Here is a 24,095-nt window from a genome sequence, read left to right as displayed (position 1 = left end):
TATCTGTTATCACCTCAATGAGGATGGGTTCCCTTTTGAGTCTGGTTCCTCTCGATGTTTCTTCCTCATGTTGTCTGAAGGACTTTTTCCTTGCCACCGTTGCCACAGGCTTGCTCATTGGGGATAGATTAGGGATAATATTAGTTCATGTTTCAAGTCATTAAAATTCTGTAAAGCTGCTTTGTGACAATATGTATTGTTAAAAGCGCTATACAAATAAACTTGACTTGATATTTTTCAAAAAGCAATAAAATTTTTCAGTTTTAACATTTGATATGTTGTCTTTGTACTATTTCCAATGAAATATAGGGTTTGTATAATTTGCTATTCATTGCATTCTGTTTTTATTTGTTTTATACAACGTCACAACTTTTTTGGAATTGGGGTTGCATGTTATCTGTGAACATCCGGGCCAGAGGACAAGTAAGATTGTGGGGGAGTATGTCCGAATTGTGTCCTTACTACTCATTACTTACTATTATTTTGTCCTTACTGATTCTGTCCATAGTCATAGAACATACTACAGTAATGGTCAAATAGTAGGTACTTACATAACTAACGTTAGTACAAACTGAGTTTTTGGATACTGCCTTGGTATATAGGCTCCTGAGAGAGAAGAAATTTCACAAAATTGCAATTACCTCTGCTATAATAATCACATTCACTTTTTTGCTCATATCTTGGGAACCATGTAGGTTAGAACAAAAAATATTTTACCTCTGTTTTCCTGAAAGCTTATGAATCTAATGCACTGCCAATTTTGCCCTGCCAATTTTTTTTTGCCATTTTCAAAAAATCAAAAGTGAAAGTAAAATGAAGGCATCAGAGGCCATTCTGATTCTCATGAAATTTGGTATTTTCATCATCTATAGACCAGGCTGACAAAAAGTTATACAAAGAATTTTTATCTGACTTTCCGTTTCAAAGTTATGAGCCAATGAAATTTTAAGGCATGGCTCCTACTGAGTCTATGGCCAGTATATTGTGATATAAAGAGTCAAAGTTAATGAAATTTGACACTCTGAAATCATGATGACAGTCTTTGAATGCATGCCTTTTTTATTATTTTTTTAAAATTCTGACTACAGGGCATGCTGCAACTGACAAACTTCAATACCTCAAGAACTGCTTAAGCTGATATTTTGAAATTTGGTACACTTATACATGGCTACAACTTGCTCACATCTAAAGTTCCACTTGGCTCGCACAACAAAATGGCCACCAATAGCCAATCTAATTTCATCAGTCAATGTATGCTTATGTGAATGACTGAGCTTAATGAAATTTTGTAAGCTCATTCTTAAGCCATAGAAGATATTTAACTAATTTCAAAGAAATGAGTCACGCAGTGCTGAAAAATGTTTTCCTGTATTTCAAAATGTATTTCCTGTATGGGTTGGTTTATCTTCAAAATTATTTTTGCCTTTAAAACATGATGTAGTGCTTCCAAAAATTGTCCAGTTGTTCTCTTTTGGATTGTGACCTGGTGGAACTGGTGGGGCACTTCACACACACGCTGCTTGGACCCTGATGGTCGCTGCTTGCAGCTATATTTTCTTTACCTTTTCCTTTTTATGACTGCAAAACTCTGTAAATTATTGTATGTAATTATTAGAAACAGTAATCTTCATATTTTCTCCACATGTAATTTACTGTGTTAACCTGTAACCAATTAACAGATAGAACTTTCAGTTTATTTATGCATTTATTTACATGGTATATGAAATAGTAGCTATATAATCTGTCACTTCATAAACAAACAATAATTAATAATTAACTGTATTAATAAGCTTATAAATGATAATTTTGAAATACTGGAACAAATTACTCATATAATAATATATGACAATAATATAACAAACTTCCTGACTTTTATAATTATGACAAGTGCATAGATGAAAGAAAGCTTTTGTGACCGTTTTTTTGTTGTTGTTATTTTAATGATATTTTTATTCACAAAATTCACATTTCCGGCTTCCCATTGAATACTGTGAATTCAGGGTAGTGTAGTCCTGTAGTTCTTTTATTCTGTAGTTTGACAAAATGTTTCAAAAGAGGAAACATGCTTTATGACACCAGAAGATTTCTCTTTCTTCATACTTTCTCATACAGTTTGTGTTTTTACAAAGTCATGTTTAAACACCATATAAAATTAAACATTCCATCACTATAGTAAATTTGGTCTTTAACAGCTCAAACACAGACTGTTTTTTTTTTTTTGTATAAGTGTACATAAGTACAGTCTTAACACCTGAAGAGAGAAAGCATCAATAGATCTGAACACACAGAACACAGACATGAACAATAACAAAACCATCGTTCCAGTTTTAACATTACGAGAAAAAAGTAGAGTTTCTCACATCTGTAAAAATCACAATCACGAATCAGAAATCAGATTCAGAGTCACGAAATTCATCCATCCTTGCGATGTCCATCATCTCACAAATTTGCGTAAAAGTTTGGCTATTTGATGTAAATGAAAAACAGAAACAAGCACAGGTACAGTATAATTAAACAAAATAAAATCCAAAAAACAAATTAAATAAATCAACCACACACAAAGCTCAAAGGAATTAGAAGAAACAGGGATGATTTTGTCATTTTTGTCATATTTTGTACAAATTAAGGTGTAAAAAATGCTATGAATGCTCACACCCCTCCCCCCACCACAACCATGATCATAAATAACATTGGTAGAGCCTGTCGATGTACAATCTGACACCTTTTCACATTTTTACAATTGTTCAAAAACTAAAAGCAACATTTTAAACATAAAAAACTAAATTTGTCCAAATTTCCCACAAAATTTACTAAACATTCCCAGAATTTTGTCCCCAAAATCCCACAGGTTCCCCAAATTTTCAAAAATTAACCAAAATTCTTTAAAATGTCCCTGAAAAAGGAAAAAGACCCATAATTTATTTATATTAAACAAAATCCCACAAATTACCCTAAATTCTCCAAATTCCATAACACGGAATCATTACGTAACATTACACACACACACACGAACACACTGTGTGAGTCTACTGAGTTACATTTTTTTAAAGAGGTTGTCTTCTTGAAAATATTTGTGAGATTTGTGTAGCAGCTTTTAAATCTAATTTCCAAAATATGGAGTGCAACACACACACACACACACACACACACACACACATTCCACCTCAAATTTATTTCTTATAGCTAATAAGAATAAACAATGAACTATTAATTAGAATATAAAAATAAATAAATATATGATTCTTTAAGGTTACATTTATGTAGAAAATATAAGTTTACACAGTAAAGATGTGTAGGAAATCAGCGCTGAAAAACAAAAAGCTTAAATTATTCAGGATTTTATTAAAGAAAAGTCAACATGGTTTTGTAACTTTTTGCCATTTGAAAGACTTTTTCCATTTTTGATCAGCTCCTGTAAAGTTTATTGATAAAAGTTCACTTGACTCCTGTTTTTGTCAAATTGAGATGGAAGATGCTCATCCGTTTGACATAAAATTTTGATGTAAACTTTAATGTAAACTTGACAATTTTTTTCACTCTTGATTTCAGGACATACCCAGAAGGCATTGCGTGTTTTTATTTTCATGGTGGATGGAGATGTTCATGTAAATAGGGGAAAAATATATAATATTTTAAAATTAAAATTATTTTAAAAATACATTTGCTCAAAGTGGGCAGTAAAATTGATTATGCTAGCTAGGTAGCATGCTAGTCAGTAAGCTAACTAGTTTGCAATCCAATATGTTTGTGCACGGACGCTGTTTCAATACTCTTGACTGAACTGATTGACCCAAGGGTTCATGCTAAGTGTTCATATAAGACATATACTGTGACCATAACAACTATGTTAAATTTATGATAAAATGAACACATTAAGCTCATAGCAGCACTCTGAAACATTTCTGTTTTGCTCTGCCTGTGTGAGGGTGATTTCAGGATCCACTAAGGACAGAGAGAGAGGATGGATGATGAATGGTGAGAGGTCAAAGGCCAGTGATGAAGGTCATAAGGTTACCACACAGAGCACTTGTTGACAGGATGCATAGGAGATCCTTTTGGGCAGTGAAACACACGACCAAACTCATCAAACTGAGACACACTGCCGATAACCCTGCACACAGGAGTGTAATAAACAGCTTATACAGTGTGTGTGTGTGTGTGTGTGTGTGTGTGTGTTGTGTGTGTGTGTACCTGTAGTGTTCAGGGGCGTGTTTGTCTGTCAGCAGTTGAAGGTATATGGACTGAGACCGCCTCTTCATGCACCAGTTCTGTTCCGTGATTGGAGGAGAGACATTATTACATTTGATAAAATTCACATCAGGTCACTGTTGAGTTCTATATCCTGATATAGTACTGATTTTTTTGCAATGGTTCGTTCACAGGGACTTGCACAGTAGACACTCCGCTAATAATAATGAATGAAACAGTGTAAATCATTAATATGGTGAAGTTTTCTGTAAGGAGATGTTTATGGAACACTTATGGAAGGAGTATCCGGTGTCCTCAGTTTGTAAAAGTCAGAGGTAAAGCTGCACCTTTAAGTTTTGCAACATCTTTGGACAGAGGAGTCTTATTAACTTCAAGAAAGAAAATATATGAGAGGCTGGTGAGGGAATGACAGTTTATAGCTGCTATAGCATAAGTGAGAACAGGAACTAACTTGTTTCACTGATGTTTCACAACATTAAATGTGAGAACATGCTGTGACTGCTGTCACACAACTATAAATGGATAACATGTCTGTGGCAGTGGGGGCGTGGTCAAGCACCGGTCTGTGACAGGAGGGCGGAGTCAGGGAAGGTAAGTGGCAGAATCACTACACCTGACGGCAATTAACCTGTGTTTGTGTGTGTCTTCCCAGTGACTGCGCCCTATTTAAGGAGGGAGAGCGAGAGCAGAGGGTCTCTCTCCCCAATCAGACGACTGGAGTGTGTGCATGTGTGTGTGGCTGAGAGAGTGAAAGTTTACTGAAAAGTAAAAATAAAAGAGTTTGTGAAACCTGATCTCTGTCCTGCCGTCCTCTGTGCTCCACCCTGGCTTAGAACGGTTACAGTGGTGCCGAAACCCGGGAGCGTGGAGCACAGCAGCCTAACAGCCCCATGGAGTCCTCCCCGTTCGCTGAACTGGTCCATGCCCTCGCCATGGCCCAGCAGAGCCAGCACCAGGCGCTACTCACCCTCCGAAAGGAGCAGGAACAGCGGTTCGAGGCCCTGGTGTTGGCCCAACAAGAAGATCGAGAGGCGTTCTGGCACCTCCTCGCGTCGGCGGGGTCCACCAGCACTCCTACCGAGGGCCCGTCTCCCCTCATCATCACCAAGATGGGCCTGCAGGACGACCCCGAGGCGTTCATCACGCTCTTCGAGCAAGTCGCCGAAGCCTCGGGGTGGCCGATGGAGCAGCGCGCGGCGCGCCTCCTCCCCCTGCTAACGGGAGAGGCACAGCTGGCCGCGCTACAGCTCCCCGCCGACCGCCGGATGGCCTACGCGGACCTCCGCCGGGCCGTCCTCCAGCGCATGGGGCGCACCCCAGAACAGCAGCACCAGCGCTTCCGCGCGTTGCGCTTGGAGGAAGTCGGCCGGCCATTCGCGTTTGGCCAGCAACTCCGGGACGCCTGCTGGCAGTGGCTGAGGGCCAACAACCGCGACGCCGAGGAGATCGTCGATCAGGTGGTGCTGGAGCAGTTCGTCGCGCGCTTGCCAGCAGGAACCGCAGAGTGGGTCCAGTGCCACCGCCCAGCATCGCTGGATCAGGCAGTTGAGCTGGCGGAGGACCATTTGGCGGCTGTCCCGGCGGCAGGACAGCAGATGGCATCTTCTCTTCTCTCCTCTTCTCTCTCTCTCCCCCCCCCTCCTCCTGTGTCCCGTCCTCGCCCCATTCCCCCATGCCCTCCCGTTTCTCCCTTCTGTGTCTGTCTCTCCCCCACCTTAGGTGAGTGAGCCCCAGATCACCGGTGCAGGGGGAAAGCCCGGGCCGGTTTGCTGGCGCTGCGGGGAGCCGGGCCACCTTCAACAGCAGTGCACGGCGATGGAAGTGGGCGCGGTGGTTCAGATCCCCGACGCACCAGAGGCTGCCCTCGATTGGGCTGGAGCGTATCGCATACCGGTGAGTATCCAAGGGGATACATATCAGGCGTTGGTGGATTCTGGTTGTAACCAGACCTCAATTCACCAAAGCCTGGTGCAAAACGAGGCATTGGGGGGAGCACAGGGGGTGAAGGTGTTGTGTGTGCACGGGGATGTTCACAGCTACCCTTTGGTGTCGGTCCACATTTTTTTCAGAGGGGAAAAATTTATAGTGAAGGCGGCGGTTAATCCTCGCCTTACACACTCTTTAATTTTGGGGACTGATTGGCCGGGATTTCGGGGTTTAATGACACGCTTAGTAAAGAGTGGGTCCTGCCATTTGACAGGGGGAGGTCCCGGTGTCGCTTTGGCGGGAGCAGCTGTCACAGAGCCGTCTACGTCATCTCCGCGTCAGAGTGAGGAGCCGTTGGCTCCTCCTCTCTCTGTTGGGGAATCCCTCGCGGATTTCCCATTAGAACAATCGCGAGACGAGACTCTGCAACATGCGTTTGACCAAGCGAGAGTAATCGATGGTCAAACGCTCCAGCCGAACGCCACCCCGTCCTTCCCCTACTTCGCGATTATGAAGGATAGGTTGTACTGAGTGACGCAGGACACTCAAACTAAACAGCAAGTCACGCAGCTTTTGATTCCGAAGAGCCGCCGGGAATTGGTATTCCAGGCGGCTCACTTTAATCCCATGGCTGGACACTTAGGGCAGGATAAGACACTAGCCCGAATAATGGCCCGATTCTATTGGCCGGGGATTCGCGGCGATGTTCGTAGGTGGTGTACGGCATGCTGCGAATGCCAGTTAGTAAATCCAGCGGCCATTCCAAAAGCGCCTTTGCGCCCCCTTCCGTTGATCGAGACCCCGTTTGAGAGAATTGGGATGGATCTCGTCGGGCCATTAGATCGGTCAGCACGAGGGTACCGCTTTATATTAGTTCTGGTGGACTATGCAACGCGATACCCGGAAGCAGTGCCTCTGTGCAATATCTCAGCACGCAGTATTGCAGAGGCACTCTTCCGCGTCATCTCCCGAGTCGGAATCCCGAAAAAGATTCTGACTGATCAAGGCACTACATTTATGTCACGGACACTGCGCGAACTGTATGGGTTATTGGGGATTAAGCCAATCCGCACCAGTGTGTATCACCCACAAACGGATGGTTTAGTGGAACGGTTCAACCGCACCCTCAAAAATATAATTAAAAAATTCGTAAGTGAGGACGCACGTAATTGGGATAAGTGGCTCGAGCCCTTGTTGTTCTCAGTGCGAGAGGTTCCCCAAGCCTCCATGGGGTTCTCCCCGTTTGAATTATTATATGGGTGTAAGCCGCGCGGCATCCTAGACGTGCTGCGGGAAAATTGGGAGGAGGGACCTTCACAAAGGAAGAACGAAATTCAATACGTTATGGACCTGCGCGCAAAACTCCACACGCTCACCCACTTAACCCAGGAGAATTTGCGGCAGGCCCAGGAACGGCAAGCCCGCCTGTACAACAAGGGTATGCGCCTTAGGGAGTTCACCCAGGGAGATAAAGTACTCGTACTGTTGCCCACTTCGAGCTCTAAATTGATCGCCAAGTGGCAAGGTCCCTTTGAGGTCACACGGCGAGTCGGGGACGTCGACTATGAGGTGAGGCGAACGGACAGGGGTGGGGCGCTACAAATTTACCACCTCAATCTCCTTAAACTCTGGAGGGAGGAGGTCCCCGTGGCGTTGGTGTGGGTGGTTCCAGAGAAGGCGGAGCTGGGGCCGGAGGTCCAAAAAGGGGCATTGACATCACGTACCCCTCCGGTCCCCTGTGGAGACCACCTCTCCCCGACCCAGCTCATGGAGGTCGCCCAGTTGCAGACCGAGTTTTCGGATGTGTTCTCGCCCCTGCCCAGTCGCACTAACCTCATAGAGCACCACATAGAGACGCCCCCGGGGGTAGTAGTGCGTAGCCGCCCTTACAGACTACCCGAACACAAAAAAAAGGTGGTTCGGGAAGAACTTGAGACCATGCTCGAAATGGGCATCGTCGAGGAGTCCCACAGTGACTGGAGCAGCCCGGTGGTCTTGGTACCCAAGGCCGACGGGTCGGTCCGGTTCTGTGTGGACTACAGAAAAGTCAACGAGGTGTCTAAATTCGACGCGTACCCAATGCCTCGTATTGATGAGTTGCTCGATCGACTCGGCACTGCTCGCTTTTATTCGACGCTGGATTTGACGAAGGGATATTGGGAGATCCCCTTGATTCCACTATCCCGAGAAAAAACGGCCTTTTCCACACTGTTTGGTTTACACCAATTCGTCACACTTCCTTTTGGGCTGTTTGGGGTGCCCGCTACGTTTCAGCGGCTGATGGACAGAGTCCTCCGCCCTCACGCCACTTATGCGGCCGCTTATCTAGATGACATCATCATCTATAGTAATGACTGGCAGCGGCACCTCGAACATCTGAGGGCCGTCCTTAAGTCGCTGAGGCGAGCGGGGCTCACAGCCAACCCAAAGAAGTGTGCGATTGGGCGGGTGGAAGTACGGTATCTGGGCTTCCACTTGGGCAACGGGCAGGTGCGTCCCCAAATTAATAAGACGGCAGCAACTGCGGCCTGCCCGAGGCCCAAGACCAAAAAGGGGGTGAGACAGTTCCTGGGGCTGGCTGGCTATTACCGTAGGTTTATACCTAATTATTCGGACGTCACCAGCCCGCTGACTGATCTCACTAAAAAGGGGGCACCAGATCCGGTCCAGTGGACGGAGCAGTGCCAGCGGGCTTTTTCGGAGGTAAAGGCTGCACTGTGTGGGGGGCCACTTCTACACTCCCCTGACTGTTCTCTCCCCTTTGTGTTGCAGACCGATGCAGGCAGTTTTGTCCCAGGAGGTGGAGGGGGAGGACCGCCCCGTCCTGTACATCAGCAGGAAGCTGTCAGTGCGTGAGGGGCGCTACAGCGCGATAGAGAAAGCGTGTCTGGTGATCAAGTGGGCGGTCCTCGCCCTCCGTTCCTACCTGCTGGGGCGCCCTTTCACCCTCTGTTTGGACCATGCGCCCCTCCAGTGGCTCCACCGCATGAAAGATGCCAACGCGCGGATCACCCGTTGGTATCTGGCACTCCAACCCTTCAATTTTAAGGTGGTCCACAGGCCGGGGGCACAGATGGTCATGGCGGACTTCCTCTCCCGTCAGGGGGGGGGGGGGGGGGGGGGAGAGTCGGCTGCGGGTGGGGGTATGTGGCAGCGGGGGCGTGGTCAAGCGCCGGTCTGTGACAGGAGGGCGGAGTCAGGGAAGGTAAGTGGCAGAATCACTACACCTGACGGCAATTAACCTGTGTTTGTGTGTGTCTTCCCAGTGACTGCACCCTATTTAAGGAGGGAGAGCGAGAGCAGAGGGTCTCTCTCCCCACTCAGATGACTGGAGTGTGTGCGTGCGTGTGTGGCTGAGAGAGTGAAAGTTTACTGAAAAGTAAGAATAAAAGAGTTTGTGAAACCTGATCTCTGTCCTGCCGTCCTCTGTGCTCCACCCTTGCTTAGAATGGTTACAATGTTTTTTTTTTTTTTAACTGTTATGTTAGTAGAGGTACTAAGTCCTTGGGGACATGCTGTTACAGCGGAGCTCCCCACACATGGAGCGAAGCCCCATACTGAAGAGAACATGGTAATGCACTGACCTGATTTTTGATGGTTTTTGAAACCGTATAACGTCTGTATGTACGAACGACGTCCATGTACCACCACAGGGAACCCGATCGTAAGTGCAAGGCAAGGTATCTCATAAACAGTTGACTACTTGAAAAACAAAGTTTGTATCTTTATTTACAGAAGATAGATGCTTTTTTTTAATCTAGCACTTATTTTAAATTAGCTTTTAAAAAAATAACATAGGATTATTTACTAACACATTTTACACTCATCGGGAGCTCCACTTTTAGGCAGTGCCTAAATATATATATTAGTAAAATAATCAACGTTGGGGTAGTATGATGTGGACCAAGATTAAATAATTTATTGCATGCACATATTTAAGCATGGCAGATACTAATCCATCTGAACCTGAGGATATTTTAAATGTTTAATGCATTTGAAGGTAAACTGCTTATATGTGGCTAAAATATAGTCATAATCTATAACCCCAAATCAGAAAAAGTTGGGATGGTATGATGAAATTGAAATTAAATCTGAAAACAATGCTTTGTAAATAATCTTTGACCTGTACTGCACACAAAACAACACCACAGCACATCATTTGATGTTTTACTGCACGGATTTTATTGATTGTTTGTTTGTTTTTAAATAAACACATTTCAATTTTAATTCTTGTAACACATTTCAAAAACAGTTGGGATTGTAAAGCAGTTACCACTTTATAATCTTCCCATTCCTTCTCACAACGCTTGAAAGATGTTTAGGGACTGAAAACACCAAGTGATGAAGTGTTTCAGGTGTTATTTTGTCCCGTTCATCCTGCAAACAAGTCTTAAGATGTGCAACAGTAGTCACTGTCATATTTTTCATTTCTAAATTCTGCACACATTATTGGGGACAGAGGGGACACACCCTCTTCTTCCACAGCCACACCTTTGTAATGTGTGCAGAATGTGGTTTTGCATTGTCTTGTTGAAATCTCCCAGGAAAAGATGTCGTCTTGAAGGCAGCAAAGTTGATCCAAAATCTCAGTGTACTTTTCTGCATTAATGCTCCATCACAGAGTGTAAGTTACCTTTGTCAAGGGCACTGACACAACCCCATAGCATGACACACCCTGGCTTTTGGACTTGTTGCTGGTAACAGTCTGGATGGTCCTTTTCGTGTTTGGTCCAGAGCACACGGTGTCCATTTCTTCCCAAAAAGACCTGGAATACTGATTCATCTGACCCACAATACACATTTCCACTGTTAGTGATTTTATACCAAATCATGATTACAGTCACCTGTTGACGTCACCTGTTTCAAATCACATCATTATTTAATTGTTTTACCTCATTACTAGCCCTAAATTGCCCCCATCCCAACTTTGTTTGGAACGTGTTGCAGGTCTGAAACACAGGAATGAATGTATATTAACAAATGAAATGAAGTTGACCAGAAAAAAACATGAAATATCTTGGGCTCATACTGCCTGCACTGAAATACAAATCAAAGTAAATTTAGGAATCACTGCTTTACTATTTATTTGCATTTTCCATACCGTTCCAACATTTTCTGATTTGGGGTTGTAGAAATAAAATATAAAATATATACTGCTGACATTTTAATCCCTCATAAAATTCCATATCTTTATGTGTTATAGATTTGATCTGTGAAAAAAATCGTATTGACGTTTATTCTGACTCCTATAATACACCCGGCTCACCATTTTTGATTACCACATTCCTTATTTGGTCATTGTTTCCTTTCTTCATTAACTTATTCCCTCTTGTTATTGGTTCCATTTGTTAAGCCTTTAAGTTTCTTATTTATGTTTTATTCCTTTACATGGATGGTTGATATTTAAACATCGAAAATTTGTATACTCTATGTTTAAATATATTTTTAATAAATGTGTTGCAAGCAGGCACGGTGGTGTAGTGGTTAGCGCTGTCGCCTCACAGCAAGAAGGTCCTGGGTTCGAGCCCCGTGGCCGGCGAGGGCCTTTCTGTGCGGAGTTTGCATGTTCTCCCCGTGTCCGCGTGGGTTTCCTCCGGGTGCTCCGGTTTCCCCCACAGTCCAAAGACATGCAGGTTAGGTTAACTGGTGACTCTAAATTGACCGTAGGTGTGAATGTGAGTGTGAATGGTTGTCTGTGTCTATGTGTCAGCCCTGTGATGACCTGGCGACTTGTCCAGGGTGAACCCCGCCTTTCGCCCGTAGTCAGCTGGGATAGGCTCCAGCTTGCCTGCGACCCTGTAGAACAGGATAAAGCGGCTAGAGATAATGAGATGAGATGAGGTGTTGCAAGCAAATAAATACAACTATTACCTTATCAGCCATCGTAAACACTTGTGTTCAGTTTAATTCAAAAGATTTGTACAAAATGGTCATGTAAACTTACATAAACTTGTCATTTTTATACCAGGTAACGTAAAGTAGACTGGTATAAAAATGACAAGTTTAGTTTCTTAGAAAAAAAACAACTAAGTAACCCGTGTTAATTAATCTACAGTGAAATGGGACTTTGACTTAATCTGTAGGCTTACTGTTCTATCCAGGTGTGTGTGTGTGTGTGTGTGTGCACTGACCAGACAATGCCCAACTAACTCCAACATTCTAAAGTTACCAGTTGTTGGTAGCAGTCTTTAGAATGTTTAGAAAACCTACTGCCAGCTCCACACTGCCCAGATAGTAAAGGTGTGTGTCCATAAAGTATATTTTCTATTTTTGGGGGGCAGAAAAGTGCTAGCAGGGCGCTGGGGAGCTCTTCATCCCAGTGCTTCATCAAAAAAAATTAAAAACAAATAAATAAAAATAAAAAATAATAATAAATAAACATTCCCACGCTGTGCATTGGTTTTGTTCCTATAGCAACAATATTTTGCCAACACTCTAACCACTGTATGATTGGTTTCCAGAAAAGGCGTGACAGTACGATTAGTATGACAGTATGATTAGCCTGAAAAGGAGCGACAGTAACGATACTAGAACCTTTCTGAAAAAGTTTTCAACTCGAAGCATTCACAGCAGCCACACAAAACAGTGGAGTGCTGTGAAAAAAGACACTAGATGCAGTGCTTTTTCTCTAGGCATGTGGCATGGCATATGGCGGCATATGCTCTCTAAACACTGAGGACAACTGAAAATTGCCTACTTTTTTATTTATGTTTTTGCCATATTTGACATGGACAAAGTGGAGGGTTGGTTAAATATGGTTAAAGTCATCATGGCCTACCTGCCCTATCTTGCTACCTCAATTGCAAATGTTATGTTGAGCTGAATGATTCGTAACATTAAACCTGAGACATTCATAACATTAAATCACATTTGGATAACAGTCAACTTTTTTACAATAAAATAACATTACTAGCTAAGCTAGCTAGCCAACAGATTACTCATCAGAAGTCTCCAGTTTCTTTGCAATGTACTTCACCATGTTTATCTTGCCACTGTGGTTGGAAAATGCCTGAGTAGAGTTGGAGTTTCTCTTCCCACAACTCCATCAGGCATTCTTCACATTCCTTGGTCCAGAAACCAGACATTTTAAATATAAACCCAATGACCAAAGTGAGTAATGGACAGAGTAATCTGACATCAAAGTAAACCATGCGTGCTGGCATTCCACACAAGAGTATAGGCTCAGTTGTCAAGGTCTTAGAATGTTGCGGATTCTTGGAAAATGGCATACGTTGGTCAGACTTTCCACAACTCCACCAAACCTGATTGGACATGTCAAACATGGAAAAACTCCATCCAACAAACACCGACAAACACATACTGACTGCACACATCTGAACCAGCAGTTAGTGTTGATTGGAGTTGGTCATCCTTTGTCTGGGCAGTGTGCAACGACCTTAAGTGTGTGTGTGTGTGTGTGTGCGCTCACCTGGGCGAAGGCAATAAAGAACAGCTGCTCGTGTGTGTATTTGAGGCCTGGTAGCGGCCGCTCTGGACCATGATCCCTCACCCACTTCTGATACGCCTGTAGAGAGACAGACAGACACACAGAGAGACCTATGTAAATTATAAATAAATATTGTTTTATTTTATACACTTGTGTGGTTTATCATGTGACGATTAATTGCGATACATTTATGGCGATTCGAATCAATGAAATAATAAATGAATCATGATTATTATCAAGCGGTGTAATTTCTTAGTTTTTTCTTAGTTTTTTCCTTGTTTAGACAGCACATGGCAAGATAATGTACAATAGCGGGAATACACATGACTTCACCCAGGCAGAAGTACCTCAGCTCTAATGCCACAAAAACACACACACAAAAACCTCAGTTTCGAGTGCCTCTGGTATGGAGAGTGAGTTGTACTTCCTGGGTGCCCCTTTATTCACCATGTTCCCTTTCTGTAGTTCAGCTAGCTGGCTAACTTCTCTCCGTGCTGCCTTTATCTTGGCCTCTAATCATCTCTTCCATGGTGGATACTGTTTGTTATGTCCCGAGCCCACCTTGTGTCCAAGCATCTCCATGATTACTGTTGCTGTACTGTGTATCAGCTTGTTGGTCTCAGTGATGGTTCTTGTGGAGATTGTCTTCAGAGCAGCATTCACATCTACTAGTAGATCTTCTGAAGGTACTTGGCAACTCAGCTTCGGTATTTGTCGGGGGCTCCAGGTTTCCAGTTGGGTCACGATCTTCCTTCTCAGGTCAGCAGCTATTGTGTTGAGGCTGTTAATCTCTGGTTGTGGGGATGATGACATCTCCCCGCTGACCTGTCTTCCTGGCTCCCCCTTCGTTGTTGTATTTCATTAATCTCTAGTTGTGATAGTAGATTTCAATTACGGATGTTGGAACACTGGGCTAATAGCTGTTTCTTTGTTAGCCTTGATTGTGGGTTTCGAAGTATCCAATGGTCCCACATTCGCTGCATGTATCCCCTCTCTCTGGGATTGCTTGTATAGTAGCATTCCAGCAAATCCGTATTTTCTGTCCTCGTCCATCGATGTCTTGTTCCAGTAGCCCATTTCTCATCAGTTTGCCCTGGTTCCCTAGCAACTGACGCAGACCTTGTTGACCGGTATGAGCCGGTATGACTCTATCAGTTATGTCTTCACTCATTCCTGAGGTAGGCTGATATATCATGAGGGGTTTTGCCTAAGGACCCTTACTGGATGATGTTTCGCCTCGACCGGGATTCGAACCCCGATCTCCTACGTCATAGTCAGTGAGTATTACCACTGTACTATCCAGCTGATGTATGTATATATATATACACAACCCCAATTCCAAAAAAGTTGGGACAAAGTACAAATTGTAAATAAAAATGGAATGCAATGATGTGGAAGTTTCAAAATTCCATATTTTATTCAGAATAGAACATAGATGACATATCAAATGTTTAAACTGAGAAAATGTATCATTTAAAGAGAAAAATTAGGTGATTTTAAATTTCATGACAACAACACATCTCAAAAAAGTTGGGACAAGGCCATGTTTACCACTGTGAGACATCCCCTTTTCTCTTTACAACAGTCTGTAAACGTCTGGGGACTGAGGAGACAAGTTGCTCAAGTTTAGGGATAGGAATGTTAACCCATTCTTGTCTAATGTAGGATTCTAGTTGCTCAACTGTCTTAGGTCTTTTTTGTCGTATCTTCCGTTTTATGATGCGCCAAATGTTTTCTATGGGTGAAAGATCTGGACTGCAGGCTGGCCAGTTCAGTACCTGGACCCTTCTTCTACGCAGCCATGATGCTGTAATTGATGCAGTATGTGGTTTGGCATTGTCATGTTGGAAAATGCAAGGTCTTCCCTGAAAGAGACGTCGTCTGGATGGGAGCATATGTTGCTCTAGAACCTGGATATACCTTTCAACATTGATGGTGTCTTTCCAGATGTGTAAGCTGCCCATGCCACATGCACTAATGCAACCCCATACCATCAGAGATGCAGGCTTCTGAACTGAGCGCCGATAACAACTTGGGTCGTCCTTCTCCTCTTTAGTCCGAATGACACGGTGTCCCTGATTTCCAAAAAGAACTTCAAATTTTGATTCGTCTGACCACAGAACAGTTTTCCACTTTGCCACAGTCCATTTTAAATGAGCCTTGGCCCAGAGAAGACGTCTGCGCTTCTGGATCATGTTTAGATACGGCTTCTTCTTTGAACTATAGAGTTTTAGCTGGCAATGGCGGATGGCACGGTGAATTGTGTTCACAGATAATGTTCTCTGGAAATATTCCTGAGCCCATTTTGTGATTTCCAATACAGAAGCATGCCTGTATGTTATGCAGTGCCGTCTAAGGGCCCGAAGATCACGGGCACCCAGTATGGTTTTCCTGCCTTGACCCTTACGTACAGAGATTCTTCCAGATTCTCTGAATCTTTTGATGATATTATGCACTGTAGATGATGATATGTTCAAACTCTTTGCAGTTTTACACTGTCAAACTCCTTTCTGATATTTGTCGGCGCAGAATTAGGGGGATTGGTGATCCTCTTCCCATCTTTACTTCTGAGAGCCGCTGCCACTCCAAGATGCTCTTTTTATACCCAGTCATGTTAATGACCTATTGCCAATTGACCTAATGAGTTGCAATTTGGTCCTCCAGCTGTTCCTTTTTTGTACCTTTAACTTTTCCAGCCTCTTATTGCCCCGTCCCAACCTTTTTGAGATGCGTTGCTGTCATGAAATTTCAAATGAGCCAATATTTGGCATGAAATTTCAAAATGTCTCACTTTCGACATTTGATATGTTGTCTATGTTCTACTGTGAATACAATATCAGTTTTTGAGATTTGTAAATTATTGCATTCCGTTTTTATTTACAATTTGTACTTTGTCCCAACTTTTTTGGAATCGGGGTTGTATATATATATATATATATATATATATATATATATATATATATATATATAGTCAAGCCGGAAAGTCTGCACACCCCTTTCACTTTCTACCTTCTCCACATTTTATTATGTTACAGAATTAGTCTACAATAGATTGAGTTCATTTTTTGTCACAAAATTCTACACAAAATAGCCCATAATGACAAAATGAAAGCAGGGTTTTAGACATTTGTGCTAATTTATTAAAAATCAAAATGTAAAATATCATATGTATACAAGTGTGCACACCCTTTGATATGACACCCAAAAGTGAGCTGAGGTGCATTTTGTTTTCACTGATACTGCCTGAGATGTTTCTGTAACTTAATTCGAGTCCACCTGTGGTAAATTCAATTGATTGGACATGACTGGGGATTGGCAACACCTGCCTATATAAGGTCCCACAGTTGACAGTGTATGTCAGAGCAAACTCCAAGCCATGGGGTCAAAGGAATTATCTGCAGACCTCAGAAACAGGATTGTGTCAAGGCACAGATCTGGAGAAGGGTACAGAAAAATTGCTGCAGCTTTACAGATCCCAAAGAGCACAGTGGCCACCATCATTCGTAAATGGAAGAAGTTTGGAACCACCAAGAATCTTCTTAGACCTGGCTGTCGGCCAAACTGAGTGATTGGGGAAGATGGGCCTTGGCCAGGGAGGTGAGCAGGAACCCAAGGGTCACTCTGACAGAACTCCAGCGTATCCTTGTGGAGATGGGAGAACCTTTCAGAAGCTCAACCATTCAGGCAGCACTCCACAAATCAGGCCTTTATGGTAGAGTGGCCAGACGGAAGCCACTCCTTAGTAAATGGTACATGACAGCCAACTTGGAGTTTGTCAAAAGACACCTAGAGGACTCTCAAACCATGAGAAACAAGATTCTCTGGTCTGATGAAACCAAAATTGAACTTTTTGGCCTGAATACCAAGCGTCATGTCTGGAGGAAATCAGGCACCGCTCATCACCTGGCTAATGCCATCCTTACAGTGAAGCATGGCGGTGGCAGCATCATGATGTGGGGATGTTTTTCAGCAGCGGGAATGGGGCCACTACTCCTGATACAGGGAAAGATGAATGCAGCTAAGTACACCAAGATCCTTGAAGAAAACCTGCTCCAGATCGCTCTGGACCCCAAACTGAGGTGAAGGTTTACCTTCCAACATGACAACGACTCGAAGCACACAACCAAGAGAACAAAGGAGTGGCTTCGAAGAAAGCCTGTGAATGTCCTTGAGTGGCCCAGCCAGAGCCCAGACCTGAATCTAATTGAACATCTGTGGAAGGAGCTGAAAATGGATGTGTACTGATGCTCCCCATCCAATCTGACGTTGCTTGCAAGGATATGCCAAGAGGAATGGGCAAAAATGTCCAGAAACAAGTATGCCAAGCTCGTAGCTTCTTTCCCAAGATGCCTTGAAGCTGTAATTGCTGCCAAAGGTGCATCAATTAGGCTAAGGGTGTGTACAGATATGTATCCCCTAAATAACCGATTTTTGTCAGTATAATAAAATTGTATATTTTCCAAAAACCTGTTTTCACTTTGTCATTATGGGCTATTTTGTGTAGAATTTTGTGACAAAAAATGAACTCAATCTATTTTAGAATAATGCCGCTTTTCCACTACAAACGTGGCTGAGTCGGGCTGAGCCGTGCCGTGCTGAGTCGGGCTGAGCGGGGCTGTTGGAGTTGCATTTCGACTACAACCGCGCTGAACCGTGCTGGCTGGAAGTGGGTGGACACAATGGGTGGAGTTAGCAAAAGTGGGTGGACGTGAGGTGATGTCGTTAAGCAGCGCAAACAGTGACATCAGTGAGCTTTTAAGCGGTAGTCTCACGACCCGAATAGTAAACAATAAACATGGAGGACATGGAGTCGTTAGTGTTGCTGGTCTTGGTGCTGTGGCTTGTTGTCACCGACAACGCGGACAGATACTGGCAAGAGCGTATAGATGAGGCGAGGCGCATAAGGCTTCAGAAATTCTCGTAATTCGTAATTCTTCTCCTTCCGGGTTTGCGGTGTTTACAGATCCCAGCGCGCTCGCGGGGCGTGTGTGGGCATGTGAGGACACTCCTCCTGACCAATCAGTGCACAGGGGAGTGTCTGCTCACGCCCCCAACCTCACTCGGGACGGTTTGGCTCGCTTCAGCCCCACTCCAAAACGGTGCGAGTTTTAGGGGCTAAGCAGGGCTGAAGCGAGCTGAGTCGTGCTGGTTTTTGGTAGTCGAAACGCGAGCCGTGTCGGGCTGAAGTGAGCTGAAGCGAGCTGAAGTGAGTTGAAAAAGGGTAGTGGAAAAGGGCCATAAGTCAGTAACGTAATAAAACATGGAGAAGGTGAAAGGGGTGTGCAGACTTTCTGGCTTGACTATATATACACTAGTGCATCTCAAAAAATTAGAATATTGTGAAAAAGTTCAATATTTTCCATCAGTTATTTAAGAAAGTGAAAATGTTATAGACTCATTACACATAAACTAAAATGTTTCAAGCATTTTTCTATTTTAATTTTAATCAGTATGGCATACAGTACAAAAACATAAAAAAAACATCTCAAAATATTAGAATATTTCATTTCGAGTTTGAGTAAAACAGTATGAACACAGTGTATCTCTCGGTCTAGTTCAGTACACACAACCACAATCATGGGGAAGACTGCTGACTTGACTGTTGTCCAGAAGATGATCACTGATGCCCTCCACAAGGAGGGTAAGCCACAAAAGGTCACTGCTGAAAAGGGTGGCTGGAAAAGGTGCACAAGCAACAGGGATGGCCGCAGTCTTGAGAGGATTGTCAAGAAAAGTTGATTCAAGAACTTGGGAGAGCTTCACAAGGAGTGGACTGAGACTGGTGTCAGTGTATCAAGACCCATCACGAACAGACATCTTCAAGAAAGGGGATACAACTTTCGCATTCCTAATATCAAGCTACTCCTGAGCCAGAGACAATGTCAGAAGTGTCTTATCTGGGCTAAGGAGAGAAAGAAATGGACTGTTGCTCAGTGGTCCAAAGTCCTCTTTTCAGATGAAAGTAAATTTTGTATTTCACTTGGAAATCACGGTTCTAGAGTCTGGAGGAAGAGTGGAGAGGCACAGAATCCAAGGTGTTTGAAGCCCAGTGTGAAGTTTCCACAGTCTGTGATGATTTGGGATGCCATGTCATCTGCTGGTGTTGGTCCACTGTATTTTATCAAGTCCAAAGTCAACACAGCCATCTACCAGGAGATTTTAGAGCACTTCATGCTTCCATCTGCTGACGAGCTTTTTGGAGATGCTGATTTCCTTTTCCAGCAGGATTTACCAATACCCACAGTGCCAAAACTACTACCAAATGGTTTGCTGACCATGATATTACTGTGTTTGATTGGCCAGCCAACTTGCCAGACCTGTGAACCCCATGGAGAATCTATGGGGTATTGTCAAGAGGAAGATGAGAAACACCCGACCCAAAAATACAGATATGCTGAAGGCCACTATCAAAGCAACCTGGGCTTCAATAACACCTCAGCAGTGCCACAGACTGATCACCTCCATGCCATACCGCATTGATACAGTAATTCATGGTAAAGGAGCCCCAACCAAGTATTGAGTGTATAAATGAATATACTTTTCAGAAGTTGGACATTTCTGTATTGTAAATCCTTTTTTTGATTGAAATATTCTTAGGGAATATTCTAATAATTTGAGATAACTCTAACATCCTCTCAAACTGCCTGATAAAATGATCAACAGGTCGAATGATTGACAAGTAGAGTGGAACTCACGTAGTAAGAGAGTTTCAGCCCCCCAAGATCAGCGATGTTCTCCCCCAGCGTGAGACGCCCGTTTACCTACACACACACACACACACACACACACACACACACACACGTGTAATTAATCTTTTCCCGCTTTTTGTCATGTAATGTTCTACAAAGCATTATATGTTTTAATTGTAAATATTGTATTAGTCTTATTATGAATATTACAATATTATTACAATATTATTACCCTCGTAATGATTATTCCTGTGAGATGTGACCTCGTGCTGTACAATAGCCATCACTACACTACGGGTTTGCTGTAAATTCTGAACAGTGTGAAAGTGTTGAGCAGTAGTGTATTAGTGCATTACAGGCCATTTCAGGATTATTTTTCCCCAAGTTCTCTCAGGCCAAATGAAAGGAGCTGCAGGCCAGATTTTGGTGCCATAAAGGTTCTGTGTAGAGCTCTACAAGAGACTCCCTTTCAAACAGGGTCACTATAAACCCATAAGAATACAAAAAATCTTTGGTGTCACAATATATATATATTTTTTACCTGTTTTTGGTTACATTATTGAGACATGATTCCATGCACTAGCTCACCCTCTGGCTGTAGACGGTGAAGTTGTCATACAGTTTGATGATACACTCTGCTTTCTTCTGGAACTTTCTGTAAGATTCCTCGGTCCACCACTGCTTCAGGTTACCATAGCGATCATACTGACCACCTAACACACACACACACACACACACACACACACACACACACACACACACACACACACACGTGCAAGCACACAAATATAAAGGCCACAGTATTATAAAGTTATGTCGGGTGAAGAGCTGTTTTGAGACCTTCCAGCAAACAAAAATACTAAAATTTTATTTCCAGCTCAACAAGGTTATTTAAAATTTACATCATGGAAATTCTGACACAATTAAAAAGTAAAATTTTTAAACGTGCCTAAGCACAGGTCCTTATTGTTCTGTAAGAACGGACTAACTGCTGATTATTTTTTATCCTGGAGTTCATCCTATGGATTATGATTTTCCAGCAGAAAGAAAGCTGTAATCCCAATTTTATATCTGACTTTGGAGATTTAGTCTCTGCAAATAGTAAACCAAATACTTTGCAAAATAAAAAATAACAGCAAGAAATCACCAAGTGATTTATTTGTTTATGTGGTTAACTAATTTTTGACTAAACCGCCAGACAGAACATAGTAACTGATGTCACAGTTTATCTATAGCACTGGATTTTAATGTTTTAATTTATTTGATTTGTGGTGATTTTTTTTCTCAAGATGTTGTGTTAATTGAGAACTTAGATTTGGACCAAAGAGAGTCTGGACTGAAGAAACAGGCTGATACATTTACGTTAAAAAGAGCATAGTGTCAGTTCTTTAGGTTTTAATCATCATTCCCACAAGCACCATTTATACATATTTCATAAAATATCACAATAATTAAAGAAATGATATATACAAATCAAATGGAAACCATAACAATATTCTCATCTGACTCACTTCCTGTCGCCTCAGGCATAAATAAATTTACAAGGGATAAAATTAGTTCATATGTTTAAAGTCTTTATGTTTCTGTAAAGCTGCTTTGTGACAAGGTCTATAGCACTATAAGCACTATACAAATAAACTGACTTCACTTGACTGCTAATGTAGTATTTCTGTGCTGAACTGGAGACTATATGCTCACGTTCTTGTTGGCTAAAACTACACTTAACTTAATAAAAAAAATTTGAAAAATGTTTGAGATGAAATCTCTCACCCCAGTCATCATATCCATGTGTTAGCTCATGTCCAATGATTGCTCCAATTCCACCATAATTTAAAGACCTAAAAGAAAACGAAGGGAAATGTTATGCGGCACAGCTCTACAGTCACCAATAGATGGCAGTGCACTTCCTCATATTAACAAAAGCAGGTTTTGTTGGAAAAAGATAGCAGCTGACTGCAAGGTTAATATTTTTGTCCATGTGTGTTCTAATGACTTCCTTCTTCCTTTGTAAAAAGAGATCAATAGAACGATGGAATTGTCAACCTCTGATTATAGCCAATCCCACAAAAGCCTTGCAGACTCTCTCTTTCTGTAATTGTCACCTGAGTTAATGGACTAGAACCTTTCTCACAATAGCCAACAATCTTTTCCTGCAGTGTGACACCTGCACACACACACAGACACACACGGACACACACACAAACACAAAGGGACAAAATGACTAACCGATCTGGGCTGATGGCAGGACTACATTCAGGTGTGTGGGAGGGGGGGAAGTAAAGAAGGGTGTAGTTAAATCTATAAACCTGTCCCAGAGACTTTTTTCTTTTTTTTAACCTGATGACATTTTAACAATGAGGAGGACTGAAAGAAAAGACAAGGCTGAATAAAGACTGCCAGGACGAAGGAATAATTGAAAGGACTGACCATACATCTCATTGGTTTTGTGAGGATGTTAGCGAAACATCTAGCTGTGTCGGTTAATGTTGTGTTTAAAGGTGATATATAATAATGTGAAGATCAACTACAGTGTATTAGCTACACCACAGGTCATTATAACACAGAAAATAGTTACAGAGTGTTTAATACAGAGCTACATAAGTGTACTATCTAAGGGTCGTATTCATGTCAGCGTCAATGACTTGAGTCCAAAGATTATGTCAGAATTTACGTGAGGAAAGTTCCTGGTATTACTCAGGTTACATAGCTGATGAAGTGGATTTTCTGAGCTCCACATTCAGATTATTAAAATCATCTGCATGTGTAACCCAGATGAAAATAGCTTATAAGTTAATAATTAGTTGAATAAATTAGAATAAATATTGAGCAGAATTTCATCATTTTACAAATTCATATTAGTGATAAAAAACAATGTTAAAATCAGAGTAAGAAGATTAAAATTAGTATTTCATCTTGTTTGTGAACTATTTTGTCAGTTTAGTTTAATAGTAGGCGGCACAGTGGTTAGCGCGGTTGCCTCACAGCAAGAAGGTCCGGGTTTGAGCCCCGTGGCTGGTGAGGGCCTTTCTGTGCGGAGTTTGCATGTTCTCCCCGTGTCCGCGTGGGTTTCCTCCGGGTGCTCCGGTTTCCCCCACAGTCCAAAGACATGCAGGTTAGGTTAACTGGTGACTCTACATTGACCGTAGGTGTGAATGTGAGTGTGAATGGTTGTCTGTGTCTATGTGTCAGCCCTGTGATGACCTGGCGATGACCTGGAGCCACCCACTTCAAGAGCCTGGACTGTGAGTTACATTGGAAGAGTTTTCCTGTGTTTTTGAGAACGTGGACTTTCTACAGCAAAGCCGACTGACTATTCTTGATGAAAGTGAATCTCTACATCGCGGTAAGAGTGTTCTAAACTGCACCTTTCCCTCGGATCACACGGACACTGCATGGACTGCCTCACGCGGTTGCTAGCAAAGACTACCTTGCACTCGTTGCTAATGGACTGATTGATTAGCACTTTAGTATTCTTGATAACTGCACATTCATTGATTCATGATACAGATTTTGAACTGAATATTTGTTGAACTGTGAATGTTATTAGGGCCCGAGCACAGACCCTATTTCGAAGGATTATTATTATTATTATTATTGTTCTGTCGCGCTTGGCTTTATTTGAGGCATTTCCCATGCATGAAAACTCATGAAATTTGATACACACATCAGTCATTGTAACCGCTTCTCAGCCACAGACGTTTGGCCCCTGGCGTGGCCCAGGGACTTCACAGCGCCCCCTAATTGAAACAAAACTCTTCAGAATTTATGGCTAGAACCTTACTCAGAACCCTTAGATCAGTACAAAAATGACATGAATAGTTGTC

At 42.7% G+C, this 24,095-nt stretch overlaps 1 protein-coding gene across 3 annotated transcripts in view; it reads right to left on the bottom strand.

Annotated features, from left to right (window-relative positions):
* Window positions 1-2,005: 2,005 nt before the first annotated feature.
* LOC132900195 (endothelin-converting enzyme-like 1) overlaps window positions 2,006-24,095 on the bottom strand; it is a 154,414-nt gene continuing 132,324 nt past the window's right edge. The window contains exons 14-19 of one of the 3 annotated variants that reach the window (XM_060942228.1): window positions 22,042-22,109; window positions 20,860-20,984; window positions 20,278-20,343; window positions 13,565-13,660; window positions 4,192-4,268; window positions 2,006-2,463 (exon numbers count right to left, since the gene is read on the bottom strand). In XM_060942228.1, coding sequence (XP_060798211.1) covers window positions 2,385-2,463; window positions 4,192-4,268; window positions 13,565-13,660; window positions 20,278-20,343; window positions 20,860-20,984; window positions 22,042-22,109 — 511 coding nt within the window. In that variant the 3' untranslated portion in view covers window positions 2,006-2,384. Of the gene's footprint in view, window positions 2,464-3,419; window positions 4,112-4,191; window positions 4,269-13,564; window positions 13,661-20,277; window positions 20,344-20,859; window positions 20,985-22,041; window positions 22,110-24,095 lie in introns of those variants that run through there. The other 2 variants (XM_060942226.1, XM_060942227.1) reach the window with 2 other exon arrangements.

Source organism: Neoarius graeffei, chromosome 16 (assembly GCF_027579695.1).
Source record: "Neoarius graeffei isolate fNeoGra1 chromosome 16, fNeoGra1.pri, whole genome shotgun sequence".
NCBI classification, from domain to species: domain Eukaryota; kingdom Metazoa; phylum Chordata; class Actinopteri; order Siluriformes; family Ariidae; genus Neoarius; species Neoarius graeffei.
The sequence above is the reverse complement of the archived record's forward strand: the minus strand, read 5'-3'. Positions and strand labels throughout refer to the sequence as shown.